Here is a 21,471-nt window from a genome sequence, read left to right as displayed (position 1 = left end):
CATCAGATAATTATGTAGGTCACGCAGGGCAAGTCTTTGTTCAAACTACTTACATTATTGTATGTAAAAATCAAATTTTACAAGTAAGTAAGTAAGCAAGTAAGTAAGTAAGCAACTTAATTGTGTTATATATATACATTTCTATATAAATATATATATATATATATTATCTTGTTATATATATATATACTTTTTTTGGCTGTATATATTAAGCGTGTAATGTCTAAATTTGGTTCTTGATGCACTACAGTGAACACATGACAAGACAATTCCATATATATATGCGTCTAAATGTAAAACTTGCCTTGCCATGTGTTCACTTTACTGCATCAAGAAGTGTTGTGTGTGTGTGTGTGTGTGTGTGTGTGTGTGTGTGTGTGTGTGCGCGCGTGTTTTAAACACAATCGTTCACACAACACTGTCCTATCAAATAAAGGCAAAAAAGGCCTCAAAAATATCTTTAAAAAGACTAAGGTTTAATAAATGACGTTATTGTCATGAGATTAAACCCAAAGAGTGTTTATCTACAAGACAGATATTTTCTCTACATTTGGCCTTCAACAACCATCCAGTGTGTATAAACGTAATTTGTTGCCATCTAATAAATACTAGAGCACTATCACATTTCCGCATTATAAATCACAACTTCCACAAAATGTGCTTTTCTAAATTTAAAATCCTTGAAATATATCCGTGAAGGGTCCGTGCCCCAGGAAGCCGACGGCTGTCGAAGAAAGCGGAAGTTGTAATAGGGAAGTATTTCGCTCCGGATGTTTGCCTGTGACTGACCGAGAAAGTTCCTGGCCGATGAAAACACAAACACCCCTCACACAGGGAGGCTAATGTCAGTTATAGCTGCTGCTGTTAGTTAAATAGCAAACTGCTGTGTCACCATGCTACTGAAATCATGCTGCATTTACAGCACCGGAGTTTTGTCTATACTACTGTTGATCTGCGGCATTGCTCTGGTCTTATCCTCCGTGTTTCCACATTTTCTACAGTCCATGGTTGAAAAGGTAAAAGGCTTTTTCAGGCTAACGTTTTTTAACAGGCGTTAACGTCAGGTAGGTAGTCGTTATCACGTTATAAGCTAACGGTAGACACTGTGGGTACAGTTAATATCAGTTAGCTTCATGTCTTTAATTTGACTGAACAGCAAATACAGTGTGTTATGGAAAGCCGTTGACATTTGTAGATACACACTCCTAGGTATCAGAGACATAACAGCATTTATCCCAGTCAAAATTGTAATTTAAGATTTCCACAATAACATTTTTTATTTTATTTTACCAGAAATAGTGTTTTAAGATGTCTAAAACTTCGATTATATAGTCCAGACTAATTTAAGATAATATTTACATAATGATTTTAATGTAACATATAGAAATAAAACATTTCAGATATCCATAATTACATTTTGAACATCCAGAAATGTATTTTTACTAGTAAAAATGTCATTACAGGTACAAATAATTGGCATCATGTCGAGTAAATATGCAATTTAAGATATCTACAATTAAAATAATGACTAAGATGAAATGCTTTTGTGGATATCTGTTGAAATTACATAATAGATATCGAAATCATTTTAGATTTCTGATATGAAAATTAAGATATTTGTAGATATTTGATTTGCAAGTCCTTCCTGTAAAAATTCTGTTTCAGATAAATGCAATTGTGCGTATGTGAAAATGAAAGTGGCATCATTTTTCTCCAGGGAGAATGATGGTGTTGATATCTGAAATGATAATTAAGGACAGGAAGAACGTCATAGCTGGTATCTGAAATGTTCTTGTTGACTAGGAAGAATTGAAATACAGATATCTGGAACAGGGTTTATATCCAGGCTAGTTATTACATGTTTGAAGGCCTGCCATAATCTGCTGTGTTTCAGCGTCTGCTGAGTTTCATGACGATCATGTTTGCTGGACTGCTTTAGGTCTTTAGCTGACTTACTAAGTTAAACGTGTTAGTAAAAATGCACATGTGGGAATGTGATTTTCAGTTTGACCTTAAAAATGAAATATCTGAGACATTTTCTATGTCAGTAGCATTATCATACACTTGTTTTGTATAGGTTACATGTGAGAATCATTGTCACCTGGTTATGTTATATATGTAATCTATTCTGCTTTGTGATACCCTCACCTCATTGGCTTACTTTAACATGCAATAAATGGCATATTGTGACATATCTTACAGCAGATTTATGCAGCAGCAGCAGCAGCGTTTGTCATATGATGTGAGGACAGCTTAGTCAGCAGCAAAGAATTCGTCTGAAGTCACGTATTTTTCCTCAGCTGCACAGGATAAGTAACCCACTGCCCTTTGTCCCCATAGGAAGTGGTGTTGAAGAATGGCACGGAGGCATTCGAGGCCTGGGCGGATCCACCGGCCCCGATCTACATGCAGTTTTACTTCTTTAACCTGACCAACCCAGAGGAGGTGCTGGGGGGGGATAGGCCTGCTGTGGTGGAGATCGGACCGTATACGTACAGGTGAGAAAGGAAGAGGACAAAGACTTTAGTTTTATTTCTCTATTTTATAAAACAGAAGTGCAAATGTTACAGTAAAAAAAAAGGCCAAATGGATCTAAAGCAAGGGGACGGAGAAGCCATTGCAATAGGGATTGAATAGAAATAAACTGATGAAGCTAAATTGTCAAGTCAGTAAAAAGCAATCAACACTGATTACAGCTCATGCAGTGGAAACAAAGGAAGGTGCTAATTAGCTGATGATTAGATCAGTGGAAGCACAAAGGGGAAATAAAGACCCAGTGATATGTGGACAACATATAATACATGTCTTTTGCAATGGTAGTGATGGCTTGCAGAGACAGAAGCAGAGATCTTAGTGCAGTCCTGTCTCTGGCGAGCTTGAGGCTGCTTGTTTGTCTCTCAGCAAGGACAGACACAGTAGCTTTGCACAGCTGCCTATTTGTTTAGCTGAGATATTTTTATTTTCCTTCTTTCTTGTCTGCCAAAAACATTTTACTGTGCCAAAAGGCGGCTCCTTACTTTGATGGTACAACAGCGGTTTTATTTGCCCGTCCATTATCTGACACAACCCTCTGACCCATTCACTTCTATACTTTGATTTATTGTTCAGATCTTTCTGTAAAGATGTTCAGCTAAATCTCTGATTGAGGGACCAGAGAAAAGGCTGTTATTACTCACTTCCTGACGGAAATGATCACATCAACGTGCCTCAAGTTCTGAGATGATAATTTATTCAGAGCAGTTTAGATTCACTTTCTGTGGAGACGAGTTTCATTTTCCTGGGAAGTCAGTAAGTGCCTCACAGCTTTTCACCGTTGCCCAACAACTGCAAACATGACAGTCACATGGAATTGAGTCAGGAAAGGAAATGACTTTAAAGAAAACCTCCTCTTCCCACATGATGCTATAATTAAAGCTGGGGTAGGCAGTTTTATTTTGGTATCATTAGGCAAAAATCCCACAATAACCTTTCAGCATAATGTAGTGCAGGTAGACAGAGAGAAAGCTCGACTTCTGCACCCTCTCTCGGGCTCTGTTTTCAGGCTTTAGAAGATCTAGCCTGTGATAGAGGGATGCCTGTTCTACAGATGTGGATGATTCAATGGCAGAGAGTCCTGCAGAGAAAGATGCTATCTAGCATTTGCAACAACTGCCTCCTCTGCAAAGCAACCCAAAACAGAAAAACAGGCTTATTGAAAAAGTCTCAAAGAGAGCCTGACAATAAAGAAAATGAAACACATGTCTATAATGGTGAAGCATTTTAGAGATGGAGAGAAAATGCTGCTAATAGTAAAGCCTTAAATTAACTGGAGGTATAGGCTTACAGCTGCAGCTTGGTGTTTATGTAGCTAACTAGAGCCTGGAATCAGTGTATCATCTTAAACAGGATTTATACTTCTGTGTCGATTCAACACCATGTATGTAATGTAATTACATGTTGGTGCAACGCAGACCTCCTGTGTGTTGTTGTAATCTGAAACCATTTCCCTCAGTGGAAACAAAGCTTTTATTGATTTTAACTTCACTGATAAGAAACAATTAATTGTGAAGACAATAAAGCCTCCACAAAATAGCATTTTAAGTCTTGTGTGTAATTTATCCTGGCTTCATATGAGCAGAGGAAATCTCCGCTCGCTAAGCTACTTTATACAATGTAAAATGCCATAGGCTTGTGCTATTAATGTTAGTGTGTTGTATTAGTTTGGAAAAAGTGTTTAGTATAAGACAGTTGTTTTGTTGGTGAACCTTGTGAGTTGTAATGGAGCTGAATTTTGTAATGTTACCATTGTTAAATGTTGCTGTTGTCCCTGGCTTCATATGAGTAGAGGAAAAGTCTGCTAGCTGCTAGCCTAATTTATGCAATGTAAAATGCTATAGGCTTGTGCTAATAACATTAGCATGTTGTATTTGTGGGGAAAATGTGTCCAGATAAAGACAAGCGCTTTGTCTGTGAATGCTGTGAGTTATAGTGAAGCTGATTAGGGTGCTTGTAATTGAAATTGTTGCTATTAAGCCATGTTTAATGTGTGTTCTAGGTATGTTTTGAATCAACTACATTTTACAGCACTTTACAGAAACTGACTAGTGTTTTGGAGGTGTAACTGCAGAGTGACACAGACACACCTCAGCACAAGTAAAAATGCTCACCACATGCATAGGATACGACGTAGGCTCTGCGTAGAGCTGATGCACAAGTATAAATCCTGCTTAAAAGTGCTTTACAGGCAGTATTGGGCAAGCTACTTGGAAAGTGTAGTGAGCTAAGCTACTAGTTACTCTAATATTAAATGAAGCTTCACTACATCAAAGCTATCACTCTCAGAAATGTAGCAAGCTAAGCTACAGCAAAATGAAAGTAACTAGTGCAACTACATCCAAGCTTTTTACTAAATTGAACCAACTTCGTGCCAAGTCAGTGTTATCTTACTGATCAATAAAATTGTCAGTCAAACAGATAGGCAGGTAAGAAAGTTAAGTTCAGTTGTTTATTGAACAGTGAGCTGCACTAACTCCCAACACGACTCAAACCACAACAGCAAGAATGAAGACCTGCTTCAAACAGTCACAACATGGTCAAAAACGTACATGCGTGTATGTATGTGTACGTACACTGCAAAAACTCAAAATCTTACCAAGAATATTTATTTCTAGTCAAAACAAATCTCATTACAATTGAAATAAGACTCATCACCTAAAAGGTAACTTGTTTTTATACAATTTTCACTTGTTTCAGGAAATTTTTCACTTGAAATAAGTAGAAAAAAAATCTGTCCATGGAGCAAGTTTTTTTTTTTTTCTTATTGCAAGCAAAAAAAACCATCTTGCTCCATGGGCAGATTTTCATACTTATTTCAAGTGAAAATTTGCTTGAAACAAGTATTTTTTAAGTGTAAAGAGATTTGTTTTGACTAGAAATGAGGCTAGTAAACACATTTTAGTAAACACATTTTATAGTGAGCAGCATACACATGTCCCCTACAAATCCCAACCGTGTTTACAAAGTTTGAATGAACGAGACCGACGCAAAGGAAACGGAGGTTGCGCATTGATCCTTTTGCCTCTGTCTGCAGGAACGAATAAAAATCCCATTCATGATGGGGTCAAATGGATTATGTGCATAATTAACCACAAAACAAGCAAATACTTCATCTTAATGACATATAACACTCATTATGCTTCAGCTGAATCCTCTAAGCAAATGACCATGTTGAACTGAAATTAGTTTATCACGTTAAATGTCCGAAATTGTATGAAATTGCTCCAATGCGTTAAACCAAATTTTGCGCATAATCACACAGCCTGATATGCCCTGGCAAACACAGTGGGACTGCTGTACAGACTGTTGGTCTTTCTTACCCTAACCCTGGTTATTTTCTGAAAGCACAGAGCAAAGAAATGTTTTTTTTTTCTCCCCGGTCTGCTGTCAGCAGAGAGCGGCAGCTGCAGCAAGAGTAGCACCACGGACGGCACGCGTAAAAAGACTTGACAAGCGTCTTCTTTTAAATGTGTTTGCTGCTAGAGAAATTATACATAATAAATGAAGACAGTGACATATTTTCAATAAAAAACAATGAGTTGAACGTTCATTTCAAGCTTTTGTAGTACAACGAGTTTCAGAATTGTGCGAGTGCAGCCGGAGAGCGGGCGGCAGTGTTTGATGCAGGAAACTCGATATGGACTTGAAAATCAATTTCGGAGTGGGGGTCGTTCGGAACGGCAGTGTTTCGGAATGGAGGGCTATCCCCCGTCAGGTTCATGCGGAAGTGACTGTGTGGTAGCGGTGACAGTTTTATTTCAGTCTATAACAGAAATCCCCACCTCGTTTGAGCTTCAGAAATGATTTTGGAAATGTAGCTTGTGTGGACGCTACCGCGCTAAGTGATCAATAAAAGAGCTTAACTACTGAGAAGTTACTTGATTCAGAAAACAGCGACGCTACCACCAAGCTACTGAGAAATGTAGTTAAACTACAAACGTCCACTACTGTAGTGACGCTACTGCCCAACACTGTTTACAGGCACGAACCTTCAGTCAGCAGCTGTGGCAACTGGCATTAAGGCAGCGCAAACTCCAGCCGTTGACTGAAGGTCCGTCTCTGGTGCTGCTGCCCACTCCCCTCCCGGCGAAGCAGTCTTGCCTTTTCTTGAAAACTACCAACCTCATCTTTAAACCAAATATATGACTTTATATGAATACACATCTTTATAATTGTTTAAGAATACCCTTTTCTCTGCAGTCTGAGATGCAGGTATTATATTTGGCTGCAGCACCTTAACAAAGAGCTACCAACATTTAACTTCTGTCAACCTTAACCCAGTTGTTGTATTTCCTCCACAGAGAGTACCGGCCCATGGAACAAGTGGACTTCCAGGATAATGGCACTAAAGTCGCAGCTGTCAACACAAAGACCTACATATTCCAGCGTAACATGTCCCGAGGTCCAGAGAGTGACCTCATCAGGACGGTCAACATCCCTGCAATGGTGAGCCACAGAAACCTATGACCTACAAGTGTTCCATTACATCAATGAGTTGCAGTCGTTTTATTTTTAGATCTATTTATTTTGCTGGGCAGCAACATACAAATAAGGAAATTGTGTTTGGTAATATTTTATGAGTTTTCAGTATTTCCTAATATTTTTGTGTGTGGTGAATAGCTATTTGAACTCTCATAAAGGATATTTTAAAATGTTATTAAAGTAAATGATTCATTCTATTAAGTTTTTTATGGAACTTGTGCAATTGAGTGCTTTACACAACATTTTGTCTTCCCGTCTTTCTCCTGGTAGACGGTGATGGAGCAGTTCAAGGACTCGACTATTATGGCCAATCTGATCTCCGCCTATATGAGGTCCAGTGGTGAAGGCCTGTTCATCACGCGCACAGTGGGAGAGCTGCTGTGGGGTTATGAAGACGCCCTGCTCAAAGCCCTCAGTGTTATGAAACCTGACCTGGATGATGTTTTTGGGCTCTTCTACAAGGTCTCCAAGCATATGAATACATTACTGTACACTTTGTACAGACTTGAGTGTGTTCAGTCATAAAAAGCTACAAGATAATAACACAGAAAAGTTTATTGAACATATAACTTTCTTTTTACAGAGCAATGCTTCCAATGATGGTGAATATGTCTTCTTCACTGGTCAGCAAAACTATAAGGACTTTGCCAGAGTGGATACATGGAAGGGTGAAAGGTAACTGTCACTCACCTCTAGGAAAAAAGGGCAATGAATGAATGAATGAGAATTATCTTTTGCTATCTGAATCCAATCAGTGAGAATCATTGATATGTGCAGTTTGAATGGATGAGAGGTAAAAAGGGATTGTATCAGGCAGATAGATGATTAAAGCTTGTTTCACCCCATTTGATAACATTATGGGATCACAAAGCGAGTGTCCTGATGAGTTTCCCTGCCATTACAGTTAATGTGTGTCTGTAATCATGTCAGAAAGCCACACCAATGTTAATCCTCTTTGTTGCACTTGAAGAGTTTCTTTCATCTTTGTCTTGTAAAAACCTACAGCAGTTGTTTCAGACTCTTTTGTTGTGTCAGTCAGTAGGGTATAATATTGACCTTCCATACTGGATTTGCTAGCTAGCTGGCATTGTAGTTGTAGTTTCACGTTTTGGAAAATACACTAATATGCTTTTTTGCGGAGAGTTGGATGAAGATTGATGTCACTCTCATACTGTCCGTTAGCACAAAGACCAAAATGTCAAACTGTTCCTGAAACACACAAAGGACTGCTGTTCTGGAGAAGGAGCAGCAGCTTTAGCCAAGCTTTTTCTGACCTGACCTGACCTGATCTGATCTGATCCGCTGCGAGCCCACACTTTTTAAAATGCCTAATGTTTTATCAGGCAGTCTTGATCAGCCTGATCAGATACAGTATCACAGCTTGGTTCGGTAACCTTTCTGTGCAGTTAAACTGTTTTTATTGATTCACACTGCATGGGTTACAATTGGTGTCAAAGAGCACATTTCCGTGCAGACTATTTTTGAACAGGCTACAGTGAGTCAAGCCAATGAGGTCATCAATGACTCCTCTCATGTTCTGCATACAGAATAGGAGCTGCTGCCCTCTGGCCGGAGATTTAGAGTGCTTTGTTGCAGACTGAACAGATTTAAGAATCCATTCATTCCTATGTCTGTAAAGCTTTGAAATAATGGCAGATAAAGTCAGAACTGGCATTGGATTATGATGATTTGCTGATTTGCATTTTTGTAGAGGTATTTTTAGCGTATGATTGTTATTTATTTATTTATTTATTTATCTTCTTGTGTTTCTTATTTTTACATTGGGTATAATGTTGATTTGTCTATGTACTATTATGTTGTATTTCTATGGCTGCAGTATGAGTGTAGGGCCCAAGACAAATTTCCCACTCTGTGTGGGACAATAAAGTAAATCCTGATCTTGACTTTAATCTGACAAATTGGTTAGTAGTCCTTCAATTAAGCTGACAAAGAAAACTGATAAGATGGTTGGGTGCTTGTCATTCTAAACGCCCAGAAACTTGACATGACAAACTGTTAAAACACAAAAACTGTCTTAATATATTTTCTATGTGTGTATGCGTACAGCACGCTGAATTGGTGGACGTCTGATGAATGCAATATGATCAATGGAACCAACGGAGCATCTTTCCATCCAGTCGTCACCAAGAATGAGACGCTCTACATGTTCTCCTCTGATCTGTGCAGGTGAGTTGACTGCAAAGTGTTTTACAAGGTTCCTACGCAGTATGGAAAAGTATGGGATTGGATTTTAGTAACTTCCAGGTCTGGATAACTATGGAAACAAGAAAAGAGAGTATAGAAAAAATGTGTTTCCAGATTATTGCCCCTATTCTGTTTTCTGTTTTGCCCCTATCAGTAGGGTGTTTTTTTAGAGTGCAGGCCAGAGCCAGTTTGATGTCGTCGAAAGCAAGTCAACAAGTGTAGCGAGCTACTGAAGGCACAGTCCTGTGTAGAGCTGCTTCTAGGCCTGAAAGTCAGCGCAACTTTGCCCAAAGTGCCTTCTAACAGAACCAAATTTGTACATCTGCATCCAAATTAGTTTACAAGATATGGGTGGAACACTTAAAGGGCCAGTGTGTAATATTTGGCATGGTTTATTGTCAATCTGAATCTGAATCTGAATATTCTACCCATTAATATGTTTCTATAAGTGTATAATCGCTATAAAATAAAATTTGTTTGGTTTTCGTAGTCTTATAATTATGCTTTTATATATATATATATATATATATATATATAGCAAGGGCCTTGCTTTAGAGAGGTTGCCATCTTGCGCCGCCATGTATGTACGGCAGACCGAGCGGACAGTCCAGCCAGCCAGAGAACGCATTTCGCGTATATAAATGAACCAACGAAGACAGTGGAAGGAAGGAAGAAGAAGGAGGAAACAGCAGAGAATGTTAGTAGTTTGTCGATGGAGAGTAGTGAAAAGTTTTTTTAGTTATAAAGTTTGCGAATGGACCACACTTACCACGCAACAGGAGAGAATGAACCCGAACCGTCATCTGCGAGGAAAAGAAAACGCAACTTCACTCCTTGTGATGCACTCTCTGCAGCGCTTTTCCTCCTGGTGATATATCTCCCCAGCAATGGTAGCAGTAGCACTGAATCCCATTCTGTGCATTCAGCCTCTCTTCTCGCCCGCTCAGCATCAAACACATGGAGTTCCTCATCTGTATGCTCCGGCTCAAACAGGTATGGCTCTGGGTCTGTGTCCGCTACAAGAAACTCTTCAAAATCGTGTTCAAAGTCGTCCACTGCAGCGACTATAGTCCGGAGATATTGCTAGGCTAAATAAACAGTTGAGCTCTGTTTACCGGCTATGCTGTCAGTCAGTGTGCGGGCTGGAGATTGGTGGAGCAGAGAGGGAGGGGGTGCCCACTCGGGATGGTAAAGGAGTATGTGTGTATGAAGTGTGTCTGTTACGCTACAAGAGTCAGAGTTTGGGACGGAGTCTTTTACCCCCTGGAGTGTTACCGGAGTTTTTGGAGTGCTCAAATAAACTGTCCTTTTTCCCGAACACTCCTCTGGTCTCCTGCTCGTGAGGGATTCATTACAATATCGTAACATGGCTTAGATTTCTAAATAAATATTCACCTCGTCGCTAGATAGACCTACTCCTGAAAAACTTGTGCGCAAGGCTTTTTGTCCCTACGAGGCCGCCGTCATTTACCCGACGGGAGGGGTGAGCGAGTGAGCCCTGCAATCTAGAATTTGACCACCGATGTCACTGTTTTCAACCCATTTTACACACTGGCCCTTTAAATTATATTATTCAATATGTTAAGGGAAAATAACCATGTGTAAGTAGGACACGTTAGTTCAGATGCCAAATACGGTCTGAGAAATTTACCAACAAGTCTGTAAATTTCAGTCTGCAAATCCTAAGATAGCAAAAGAATGACCTGCCTTACTCTCCCATTCATTGCCTTTATTGGTTGGGTTGGCTGAATTTAGGCAAGAGAAGTGGGATTGGTTAGGGTAAGAATGTCAGGGGGAGCCAGAGCATGTGAGCGGAGCGGACTGAGTGAAAATTTCCACTCCTCGCTCGCAGACCTGTCACTTTGCACCGCTCGTCTGCTCCGGTTGGTTCTGCGCCTTCTTCGCTCCGCTCCGGTCCACTCCATCATAAATTTTATCCCGCTCCACTCGCTCACCACTCCGCTCAAAAAAACTGCGTCGTACTACCCTAACCTGTAATCTTCTATTCACAAATAAAACATGAGCTTGGTAGATTCTCCGGGGAAGCCCTCTCCCCTCTCCCTGCAGTTAGGGACCGTTGTCCATGGTACCGCTGTCGGCAGGGTGGAAATAAGTCAAAGTGTGGAGGAGACGGACCAGGTTAAGCGGCAGACCTCCGGGGAAGCCCTCTCGCCTCTCCCCGCAGTTAGGGACCATTCTCCAAGGTACCGCTGCTTCTCTTCTCAGTTTCTTTTCTGAAGTACACAGTAAACTCCATAGTTTTGAAAGAAAATAGTGTGGGTGTGCGCAGATGCAAAGATACATTCTCGGTGGGGCATGAGCGACCGGAGCGAAATTGGAGCGAGAGATAAGGCTCCACTCCACCTTTTAAAAAAAATAGCCACTCCTCACTCAACACAAAATCCTTCCGCTCCCTGCTCAGCTCAGCTCCAGCTCCACTTCGCTCACATGCTCTGGGGGAAGCCAATCAGAGCAGAGTAAGCCCTGGTTACACAGAAAGCGTTTTAGCAGCTAGAAGCGTTTTTTTGTAATTTTTTTTAATGAGAATGAAGCTTTTTGCTTGCAGTTTTTATGTCGCGAGGTTCCTTGTGTTTCTGTGCTCTAGACACCTGCCGTTTTTGCCAGAGCGCTCTGAATTCCTAGAGTTGAAAAAGCGACCCACATCATCCTTTTTCCCATCGTCCAATGGGATGACTTGAGAAGCTTTAGAAGCAAGTTTACAGTTGGTAACCAATGGAGGAGAAGCAGATGTTGAAGGCTGGTTACTTTATAGTTGAAATATGTGTAGGTGTGTGTTGGTGGGTGCATCGGAGTCACCAGCAAAAAGAGAAGGTATTCACCAGAGTAAGAGCATGCATGTGTATGTTACAGGGGTAGTTAGAGCTATTTGTTTTGCTATTGAGATCTGGAGAGGTTGTTTCTGGTTTTCCAGTTCAGTAAAATTGTCTTTTTAGCGATTGTTAGGGCGACCAGACCAGTGCGGCTTCTTCATGTTTCAGTGGTGAGTCATTCTTTCTCTGGTCTTGTCTGCCTGGCTTGAGTAGGCAAGTGAAACAGCTCTGCCCTCAGTCATCCTAAGAATGTCTCCCTAAGCCTTTCCCTCTGCGTTATTTGTGTCTGATATGGGATTATGGATGCTAATTTAGCCTGCCTGGCCAGTGTTGGCCTCTTGAATGAGGTTACAATTAGATTACTACCTATTTAGCGCTGCTTAAAACAACTAATATCAGCCCACTTTGGCTGTTCTTACATTAGAACTGAGAGTGCAGCATATACAGGTAAGCTAACTGCTGACTGAGGCTGTGAAAAGACAGCCACGGTTTATGAGGCAGTAACATGTCAACGACCGGCACAACCTTTAAAACACTTTGGGTAAAACCTGCTTGTGCAGTGCAGGTTTTCAGTAAATCAGCTTATCACAAAGCTCGTATGAAAGCTCATGCACTCACAGCTTTGCAGAAATTATTTGTGCCTGCAAAGATTAAGCAGCTTTTTGTCTCTGTTTCAAAGGTCTCTGTACGCTCAGTATGAGGAGGATGTGCAAGTGAAGGGGATCCCTGGGTATCGCTTCAGTCCCCCTAGCCAGGTGTTTGCCAATCAGACCGTGAACCCAGCCAACGCAGGCTTCTGTGTCCCTGCTGGAAACTGCCTGGGCTCTGGCGTGCTGAATGTCAGCCTATGTAAACAAGGTAGGAGGTGCACTAAGCAGATGGTCTGTATGAAAAACCAGAAGATTGTTTGTGTCACATCTAGAAAGCTGTTCCATCATGAACTGTTGTTTTCCTGAATCTGCTCAGCTGAATATCTTTCATGGTGTCATTCTAACTGAATCCTTTGTGTGTTTAGGAGCTCCCATCATAATGTCTTCACCACACTTCTACCAGGCAGATGAGAAATTTGTTCAGGATATATTTGGCATGGAGCCCAAGAAGGAGCAGCACCAGACTGCAATTGATATTAATCCGGTAGGAACTTGAACTCTGTTTCTTAAAGATCCTCTCCAGACAGGATTTAAGACAGTTTGATAACCAGTGCACCTGCTCATGGATGAGAGGCTCGTGCTCATGACAGCACAAGATGTAAACATTAATGGCGTCCTCCTTGGCTGAGCTATAATGTTAAGCCCAGTTCAGACCAAAGAAGCAAACAACTTTGCAAGTAGTTGTTCTGCAACATTCCAAAAACCTGCCGCTTCACATCAGTGTAACTAAATGAGACGGTGTATCATCTCTATGCAACATCTCTCTGTACTTCTGTTCTGATTTGCACCATTTGAGGCTTATTGTGTGGTTGAGTAGCTTTTGTAACTTCTTAAAATACGAATGAGGATAGTGGTAGTGACATACTGGCTACAGTTGCATTTGTAGTAGTGATGAAACGTCAAAAAACAGAATTAAAATGAGCATCAGATGGCTGTGTTCATAATATATATGCCACAATAATAACCGGCGGAGGACGGAAACAGAGGGCTCAGTGAAGACAGAACATTTTGATGACTAGCGGACTTCACGACAAGCCGCAACTTTTCTCTGCAACGTTCTAAAACGGTTTCGTCTCATCACGAATCATTGGTCTGAACTGAGCTTCAGATAGCTTAGTGATGCTAGGTGAGCTAGCAGTAGATGCCCGCTTCCTTCTGCGCAGTGATTTGTTTGGTGGGTGTAGTTTGGTAGAAAGAAAATAGTCCCGACATGAAACTGCTCACAACAAGGCCCGTGGGTTATCTTTAGTAAGCAGGTCATGATTTCTGGAAAGAGACATTGCTGTTGAGTTATGCAAATGTATTTTTTTTTTTGCATTTTGAGCACCACAAGCTGAGTGCCATCTAGTTCCGATATCTCCAGCACTTGGCAACTCAGACCGAACAATCTAGATTAATAAATAACACTACAGGTAAGAGGAAAATAATATGTATTTTTGATTTTGAGGTGAACTGTCCCTTTAATATGACTCATTTTTCCATGTAAAAAATTTGCAGTATAGAAATCTGATATAAAAAGTGCACAAAGACAGTGACATTCATGTTTACCACTAGATGGTGAACTTTCTTAGCTTTGTAACAGCCTGTAATTAACCACAAAGCATAGCTTGTGTTTTTTTTTAAAACATTAGTTAAAGATTAATCAGAGGTGCATGGGACGGAGCTGTCACCAAAGATAAGCTCTATCTGCTCTTATCATGTGTAATACTGTCATAACTTGGTTGAGTAAATGTGGTAATCCGTCATAAAGGGAAGCAAAGTGACAAAAACACACCCAGGAGCAACACAATGTGTTGCAGGACAGCTGTTTATCCTGATACTTAGAATTAGTCAGATTTTAATTCTGTGAATATGTGGAAGTGAGGTTACCATGTGAGGAGAAACCCTGCAGATATAAACTGCCTGTCACAATGGACTAAATTTGAGGAAGAAATAAAGAGCTGTGTTCTGTGATGCATCACGTACTGTACCTTAGTGCAAGATATTGTATCAGTGGTGATATTTAGCACCTAATTACTTTAAAAAAATATTGAAATCCATAAGAGATATTGCTAACAGTATTTGACAGATGCAATCAAAGATGCAGACAAGGAAATATATCCTGTAAATGATGCTGTAATGTAATAGTCCACATATCAGAGGATGTTTTCTGACAGTCATAAAAATAGGAGCTAATAAATTGCTCATTATGATTAACCCTTATTACAAAATGTATAACTTTATATTTCCTTTTCCTGGTTATGACACTAATTGGACCACTGCAAGTAAGCAGACACACTGTAAAGAATCAAACAGTTGAGAGGAATAAGTAATGGTATAATTATAAGTCTTTCTAAAGATTATCTGTCTCGGGCAGCCACACAGTGTTTATTTTGCATTATTGTGTTATTCAACTTTTTTTTGTGTGTTGCCGTTTATTTGTAGATAACTACATTGATATAATTGCTGTGTATTATCTCAGTGTTGCTAAAATGGGGTACATGTGCTCCTAGGGCAGGGATCGGCAACCTTTATTATGAAAAGAGCCTTTATTGGGCCAAAAACAGAAAAGAAAATCTGTCTGGAGCTGCAAATCATATTTGAATAAAGCTAACAGCCTATTAAGTCTGAATTAGCCCATCAGTATTCCAAATAGGTCTAAATGAGCATTCATTAATATGATTTACTTAAACGTGGCTCCTCTGCAGTGGGCTGTTTATGATTAGTTCTTTAACTTTGCAGTGTTGGTGGTGAAAGCAAATTAATCTGTCCACACACACTATTAAATCCTCTATTTCCTCCAAAACTTTTCCTTTTTTAGATTTTAGGTTAGGATTTTAGATTTAGAATCCATAGCTAGCCTTGCTAGAGAGAGTCCATGCCACCACTACTGAAGTTCAACAATATTTAGAGGAAAAGGCACCAGGTCGTCGATGTACAGTATAATGTACATTATGGTTGATGAAACGCTTAAACATTTTTTAATTGGATGTATCGGCTACACATTTTTACAGTTGTAGAATGCAGTAATCAGTTTAGGTCTACAACATTGATAAATTAACATCTGAATATTAAAAAAAATAACTGTACTTCATTTCTATTTAATTATGTCAAAGCCACAGGGAACCTGTGAAGAGGGTCTTAAGAGCTACATGTGGCTCCAGAGCCACATGTGTTTAAAACGTTAATTTAACAAATATCACTCATGCATAATTCCTGGAGTAATTATATCACTAAACTGTGTGCAACTTCAAAAAGGCGCAGTTCAATGCAACTACAATGCCGTCCAAGAATTTAGTGTTGAATTCTAAACATTTGAAATGTAGCTTTTAAAAGTTTTTCAGTAGCAAGGTTGTTCAGTAAATCTGACACTGATGGTGTAGCGCTGTATTGTACATCTTTTTATAGGCTATTATCTATTATATATTTTTCCCACCTGAAATATTCTGCACTGGTCATGGGGTAGTCTCAAAGGGGGTACATGATTGAAAATGTCATTTGATTGTGATGAAATATCTCAGGAAAAAGTTAATGTAAATAATATGTGGACAAGAACATGTAGTCTATTGAAATTTAGTCATTTATCTAACTGTGGCACACACACTTTCATTTCACACCAAATCCTTAATGCTTCATTAACACCAATGTGTAAGGTGGTGGCGTCATAAGATGAAAGCAGTCTTTGAACCCAGTAAACAAGCTACTGTTTCAGCTGTTTATCCTCCTTCTTACACTTTGCCACTGCATGAGATTACTGAGAGTGGTCAAAGTCCTGTGACTTCTGTCATAAATACTGGGTTGCGGTGCCCTGTCATGGGTAGAGCAAACGCCCCCTGCTGCCAGCTTCAGGGAGAATTTTCATTTGGGCCACTTATAGTAAAGATGTATGTGTGATTCTGTTTAACAGCTCACAGGAATCATCCTGCAGGCAGCAAAGCGGTTGCAGGTCAACGTGTATGTCGAGAAAATTCCCACCTTCAGGTAATCAGTTCATTGCCTCCATCAGTCTCTTATTACTGCCCAGCCTACGTGTTGTCATAAATCCAGCTGTCACTATGTTGGCTTTAATGAAGCTGTAATAGATGTAAGCCTAGGAAGGGCTGCCAGGAAGATATCTGTAAAGCAATTATGCCACCATCATCATTAGGAGTGGACTTTTGGACACTTGTTGTGCATCTGCCTGGCACCCGCAGGAACAAACAATCTTGATATAAGTCTAGACAGATGTACATGTTGTCAAACTGTATGTACATGGACGAAATGTACTCTATATGCGAACAGTATATTTTTTTTCTTTAGTCAAACAGGAAACGTGAGGACTGTGGTCTTTCCTGTGGTTTATCTCAATGAGGTATAAACACACGCATGCACACACACTGTTTCCTCATTTAGTCATGAGACATGAGATGGCAGACAAAACAAAGTGTGTTTACTTGAACAGATAATCTAGCTCTGGCAATTTCTTTTTTTTTTTTTTGCTGTACTGAACCTCTAATGTCACCCCCTCACCATCTCCTCAGAGCGTTGTCATTGACGACGCCTCGGCCACGAAGCTGCACATGATCATGGTTGAGCAGAACGTGGTGGTGAACATTCCCTTCATGCTGATTGGTCTAGGCATCATTCTGGGAGGAATCTTCATGTTCCTGATGTGTCGACAGAAGGTCCCTGAGGTGAGTGTATGAGATGAACATAAATACGTTTGCGTGATTATTAGAGTTGCAACCATGGCAACAGAATGAGAGCAGAACAGACATTAAACTGTTTTCTGTGGTCATTTGACTGGTTCATAAGAAAATCGAGATTAGTCGTTGCAGTGACAGCACAAGTTTGGAAAACTCATGAAAAGAATTTGATTACTTACCAATAAAGAAATTTAAAGCAATCAAATCCAGCAATCCTCAGTTCCTCTCTGGCAGTAAGCAACAGAGAGAGACGCCTCTCCAGGCTTTGTACGACTCCACTGCTTGTTTGGTTGTTACTGCAAACCCTCAGAGAGTCCTTGATTTGCTGCAAGTCAGTTTATATGGAAGTTTAATGGAAGTTACCCTGCTAAAACCTTGACAGTTCTTTGCAGTGGCAATGGTTTACATAAAAATGGCTGCCACTCTGACCATCCTGCTATGTTAATCTGAGTGGGGGTAAATTAAACATCTAAGATGCTTTGCTACAAGCAGGACCTGCAGGAGCTACACAAGATATGGTGATGCAAGTTTCTTCTGCAGTGGTATTCTTTGGTGTTTGGAGCATCCACATTACTGGAAACCTTTCTGCATCATCAGCAGGTATCTCAGGGTCACAGGCGTTTCACCCCTTAAGCCTAGTTTATGCTCGATGCAGTCGTGAGTGTGCGAGGTTCGCGCGCCATAATGATGTAATCACTGGCGCTTCGCAAGGTCGCACACCACCAGGATTAGCTAGAAGACTAGCTGAAGTGCATCTCTTCATCTACGGGTGGACAGACCATTTTCTTCTGCAATGCTTTTATCTGGTCAAAAGCCATAAACATAACAATTTCTCCTCCTCTGCAATCCATACTTTTCGTGCCGCCATCATTGCTGTTTGCATTGTTTTCCACTTGCTTCTATTTCTACTGTTTTTTGCCTGCTTCTACTTCTTCCTATAGTATTTTCTCTCTACCGTCCCCTGTCTTTGCAGCGAATACTGCAATGGAGAATGCGCCAAGTATAAATGCCTTCGCGCTCTGTTGTGGTGGGCACACAATCTGCAACAGGGCCAGGCGTAGCCTGTATGCCTCACCTGAGTGGGGCAGCAAAGACCAATTAGCCTTACCTGCAGAAAGGTTCTAACTGTGGGCTCTCATCAGCTACAGCCATCTTGAGCTGGTCTTGGCTGCCAAGGCTGTGTCCCTGGTGGCTCTCTTCAGATGTTTGGGCTCCAGGCTGACCAACTGGAGGAAATAGTGCACTGATGTTGCTGGGAACTCACAGTGGCTGACTTCGATGAGAGCTTTATCAATCAAATCCTTTGTACTTGGCTTTCTTGAGTGAAGAGGTGGCTAGCCTGTCTTCCCAGGGCACAGTAAGTTTGACTACTACGTGGTTTTTGTGCTCCTGGATAATAGAGGCATGTCTGGCTGGAGGGAGGTCACTGCCATGTCCTGCGGGAAGACAAGTTTTCACTTTAGATCCACTTGTATTGCCCAGTCGGCAGCACGCTGCAAAATGGGAGGCTGGTTCTTGGCCATTGCTCTTGCCGTAGGATTCTTACTGCCTTCACTTAGGAAAGTGACAGCTTTGGATGGTGATGCTGGGTTGTTGTTTGCTTTGACCCTCTGCTGATCCACCCATTTGGGGATTTCTGTAAGGACCTTACCATGCCTCCACCTGTATGTCTGTTCTACCCTTTTTCTGTTTCTATGGTTGCAACTGAAGATTATTTTCATTATCAATTGAAACAGTTGGTTCTGTTTTTATTTAATCAGTTTGTGGTTTAGCCTGTGGAATATTAAAATTAATTGTTTTGTCTGACATAACAGTCCAAAACCCAAAAACATTCAAAGTAAAATCACATCAAACATTTACATTACTACTGTAATGATTAACTGATTTTCAGAATCGTTATCAATTGATTATTAATATTCTGTCAAAACATTGGAATATTCAGAGATAATTTTACAGTGGCAAATTAATAAAGCCAATGTTAAATATGTAATATTGTACATTCAATTTGTTAGATATTTTTGTACATACTACGTCAATTAATAGGCATGTTTTTCAACAGTAACCTAACATAATGTTTTTGTGTCTGGTTTTCTTTTTCAGAGCACTGCAGCTGAACGACAGCCCCTGCTCTCATCATAGCACCGAATAGTATGTCGAAAGAAGGAGGACTGCCCATCTGCAGTATAATTTCACATTTCATGGGTTCAATGGATCTGCAGTTTTTACCATTAACCCCCAAGTTAATAGTTTCCATTAATAACCATCCCACCTTTTAATCAGCTTTTATTTTAAATCTAATGGCTTTAGGATCAAAGGTGAAGAGTTTGTTACAGGGCTGGGGCTGTCGTCTTCCACACACGTCAGTTTTAATGATGCTGAAAGACATATTTTTTTAAATTATAAATCTGAAATCTTGAATATTTTTCTTTTTTACTTTATTAATATGGGATTTTGAATTGAAACTACGTGAATTAAGTAAATTGAATCTCCCACCAAATATGATTTGAGAAGGTCAGCTCTGAAGTAATCAGACCTCCAGGAATTGAAGTGAAAATGTATCGTGCCATTATTTGAGCATAGCCCATGTTTTTGTGTGAAAAAGCTGCTTTTCTGAGTGTTTGAGTGTATGAATGTGTGTGTGTGTGTGTGTGTGTGTGTGTGTGTATGTGTGTGTCCATAACACTGTCAATGTGTGTTTTTTTTTAAATGGCCCAGTCATCAGTTTTCAGCATGGTCTGGTGAGATTGTTGAGGCTTTAGTAAGAAGAACGTTTATAAAGCTGTTTTAATGCAAGAAAAAAGTCAATATTTCACATTTTTGTATTGTTTCCAAGCATAAGCCAAGTAAATAACCAAGTCAAGCTGTGTGAAACGACTGCTGGCATGTTTATTCTTTATGTCATAAATCTATAGTGAGCTCATCTTCCTTTTAAAACCATGTACTCTGTTGTAACCTCCAGTGGAAATCCAGTAATCCACATTATATGCAAACAGTATAATGTGGATTTACATCCAAATAGTATTACTTCAACAGTCACAGAATAAAGGGAAGGGTTTTGCCTGGTGCGTGGTACGATGTCTTGTCCCATGATGGTGTGAAGCAATGTGCAATATTTTCTTTCCCCCTGATCCCAATTTGTCACCATGAATGTGTGATTTTGAATTATTGCACTGATATTCAGCAGAAATCAGTGTGTGGATGGCTTCATGCTGGTGACACTACTGATAGATGTTTTGTCAAATAGAAAATTGTTTTTATTCCTTTTAACCACTAGGAATTGTTCATGATTTTTATGGTTACAAATCCCACTTTTAAACAGCTTTTAATGAGTTTATTGTATCTTTATTTAAAGGTATAATATGCAGGGTTTTCCCAGAAAAAAAGCAATGTATAGACTCATGTAAAAGTAATCCCTTTCAATCATCACTTGTAACCCCACGAGAAGTGTGTGGCAATGTGTTTATCTGCTTTTTTTGCTGTGTGCGGGACATTTCTGGGCAAAGAGTGCAGGTGAGGGGGGGACTGCGTGGTATACCTTTAAACTGTGCGGTTAAAAATTGAATATAAGTGATTTTCTTTGCAGCACTACACAGAATCTGCACTGCAATGTGTATTTGTTTTGTCTTTTTAATAACCACTGCTTCACACACATTACTGACACTGTCTTGGTCATTGTTTCATATGTAACAGACAGTATTGTTTACACTACTACACCTGCATAGTAAAATTCATATGTAATTTCTGTTTACATACTCTCAATAGGTCACGTGTAACCGTTTACACATTGTCTTGTCATTTGCTACGGCTTCAATAAACCTGGTGTGCTTCTCATTCTCTGAAGACGTGTTGAATGAATGGCCTTGTGACGAACTTCAGGGGTTGGTCTGACTAATTTATAATTTGCAGATGTTGAAAGCCGGTGTTGAAACTTTGCTAATTATAGCTGCACTTGACACACACACACAAACACACAAGAGGCATTATGTCTTTGGGTTTTCCATCCCCCATTTTGTAAATGCGGTATCTCAGGAACACCTTGAAGGAATTTTTCTAATTTGGCACAAACGTCCACTTGGACTCATACCCTAATTATGATAAAAGGTC

The 21,471-nt window shown here is 40.0% G+C and overlaps 1 protein-coding gene across 1 annotated transcript; it reads left to right on the top strand.

Moving 5' to 3' along the window:
* The first annotated feature begins 758 nt into the window (after window positions 1–758).
* Window positions 759–21,198, top strand: scarb2c (scavenger receptor class B, member 2c). Its single transcript, XM_033647115.2, has 12 exons — window positions 759–1,016; window positions 2,341–2,498; window positions 6,837–6,981; window positions 7,288–7,479; window positions 7,601–7,692; window positions 9,085–9,204; window positions 12,733–12,911; window positions 13,069–13,187; window positions 16,590–16,663; window positions 16,982–17,033; window positions 17,203–17,355; window positions 19,468–21,198. Exons 1-12 carry the CDS (start codon window positions 894–896, stop codon window positions 19,504–19,506), a joined length of 1,446 nt encoding a protein of 481 aa, XP_033503006.2. The 5' UTR covers window positions 759–893; the 3' UTR covers window positions 19,507–21,198.
* The last annotated feature ends 273 nt before the right edge of the window (window positions 21,199–21,471 follow it).

This window comes from Epinephelus lanceolatus, chromosome 19, assembly GCF_041903045.1.
Source record: "Epinephelus lanceolatus isolate andai-2023 chromosome 19, ASM4190304v1, whole genome shotgun sequence".
In the NCBI taxonomy this organism is placed as follows: Eukaryota; Metazoa; Chordata; class Actinopteri; order Perciformes; family Serranidae; genus Epinephelus; species Epinephelus lanceolatus.
This window is presented reverse-complemented; position numbering and strand designations above follow the sequence as displayed.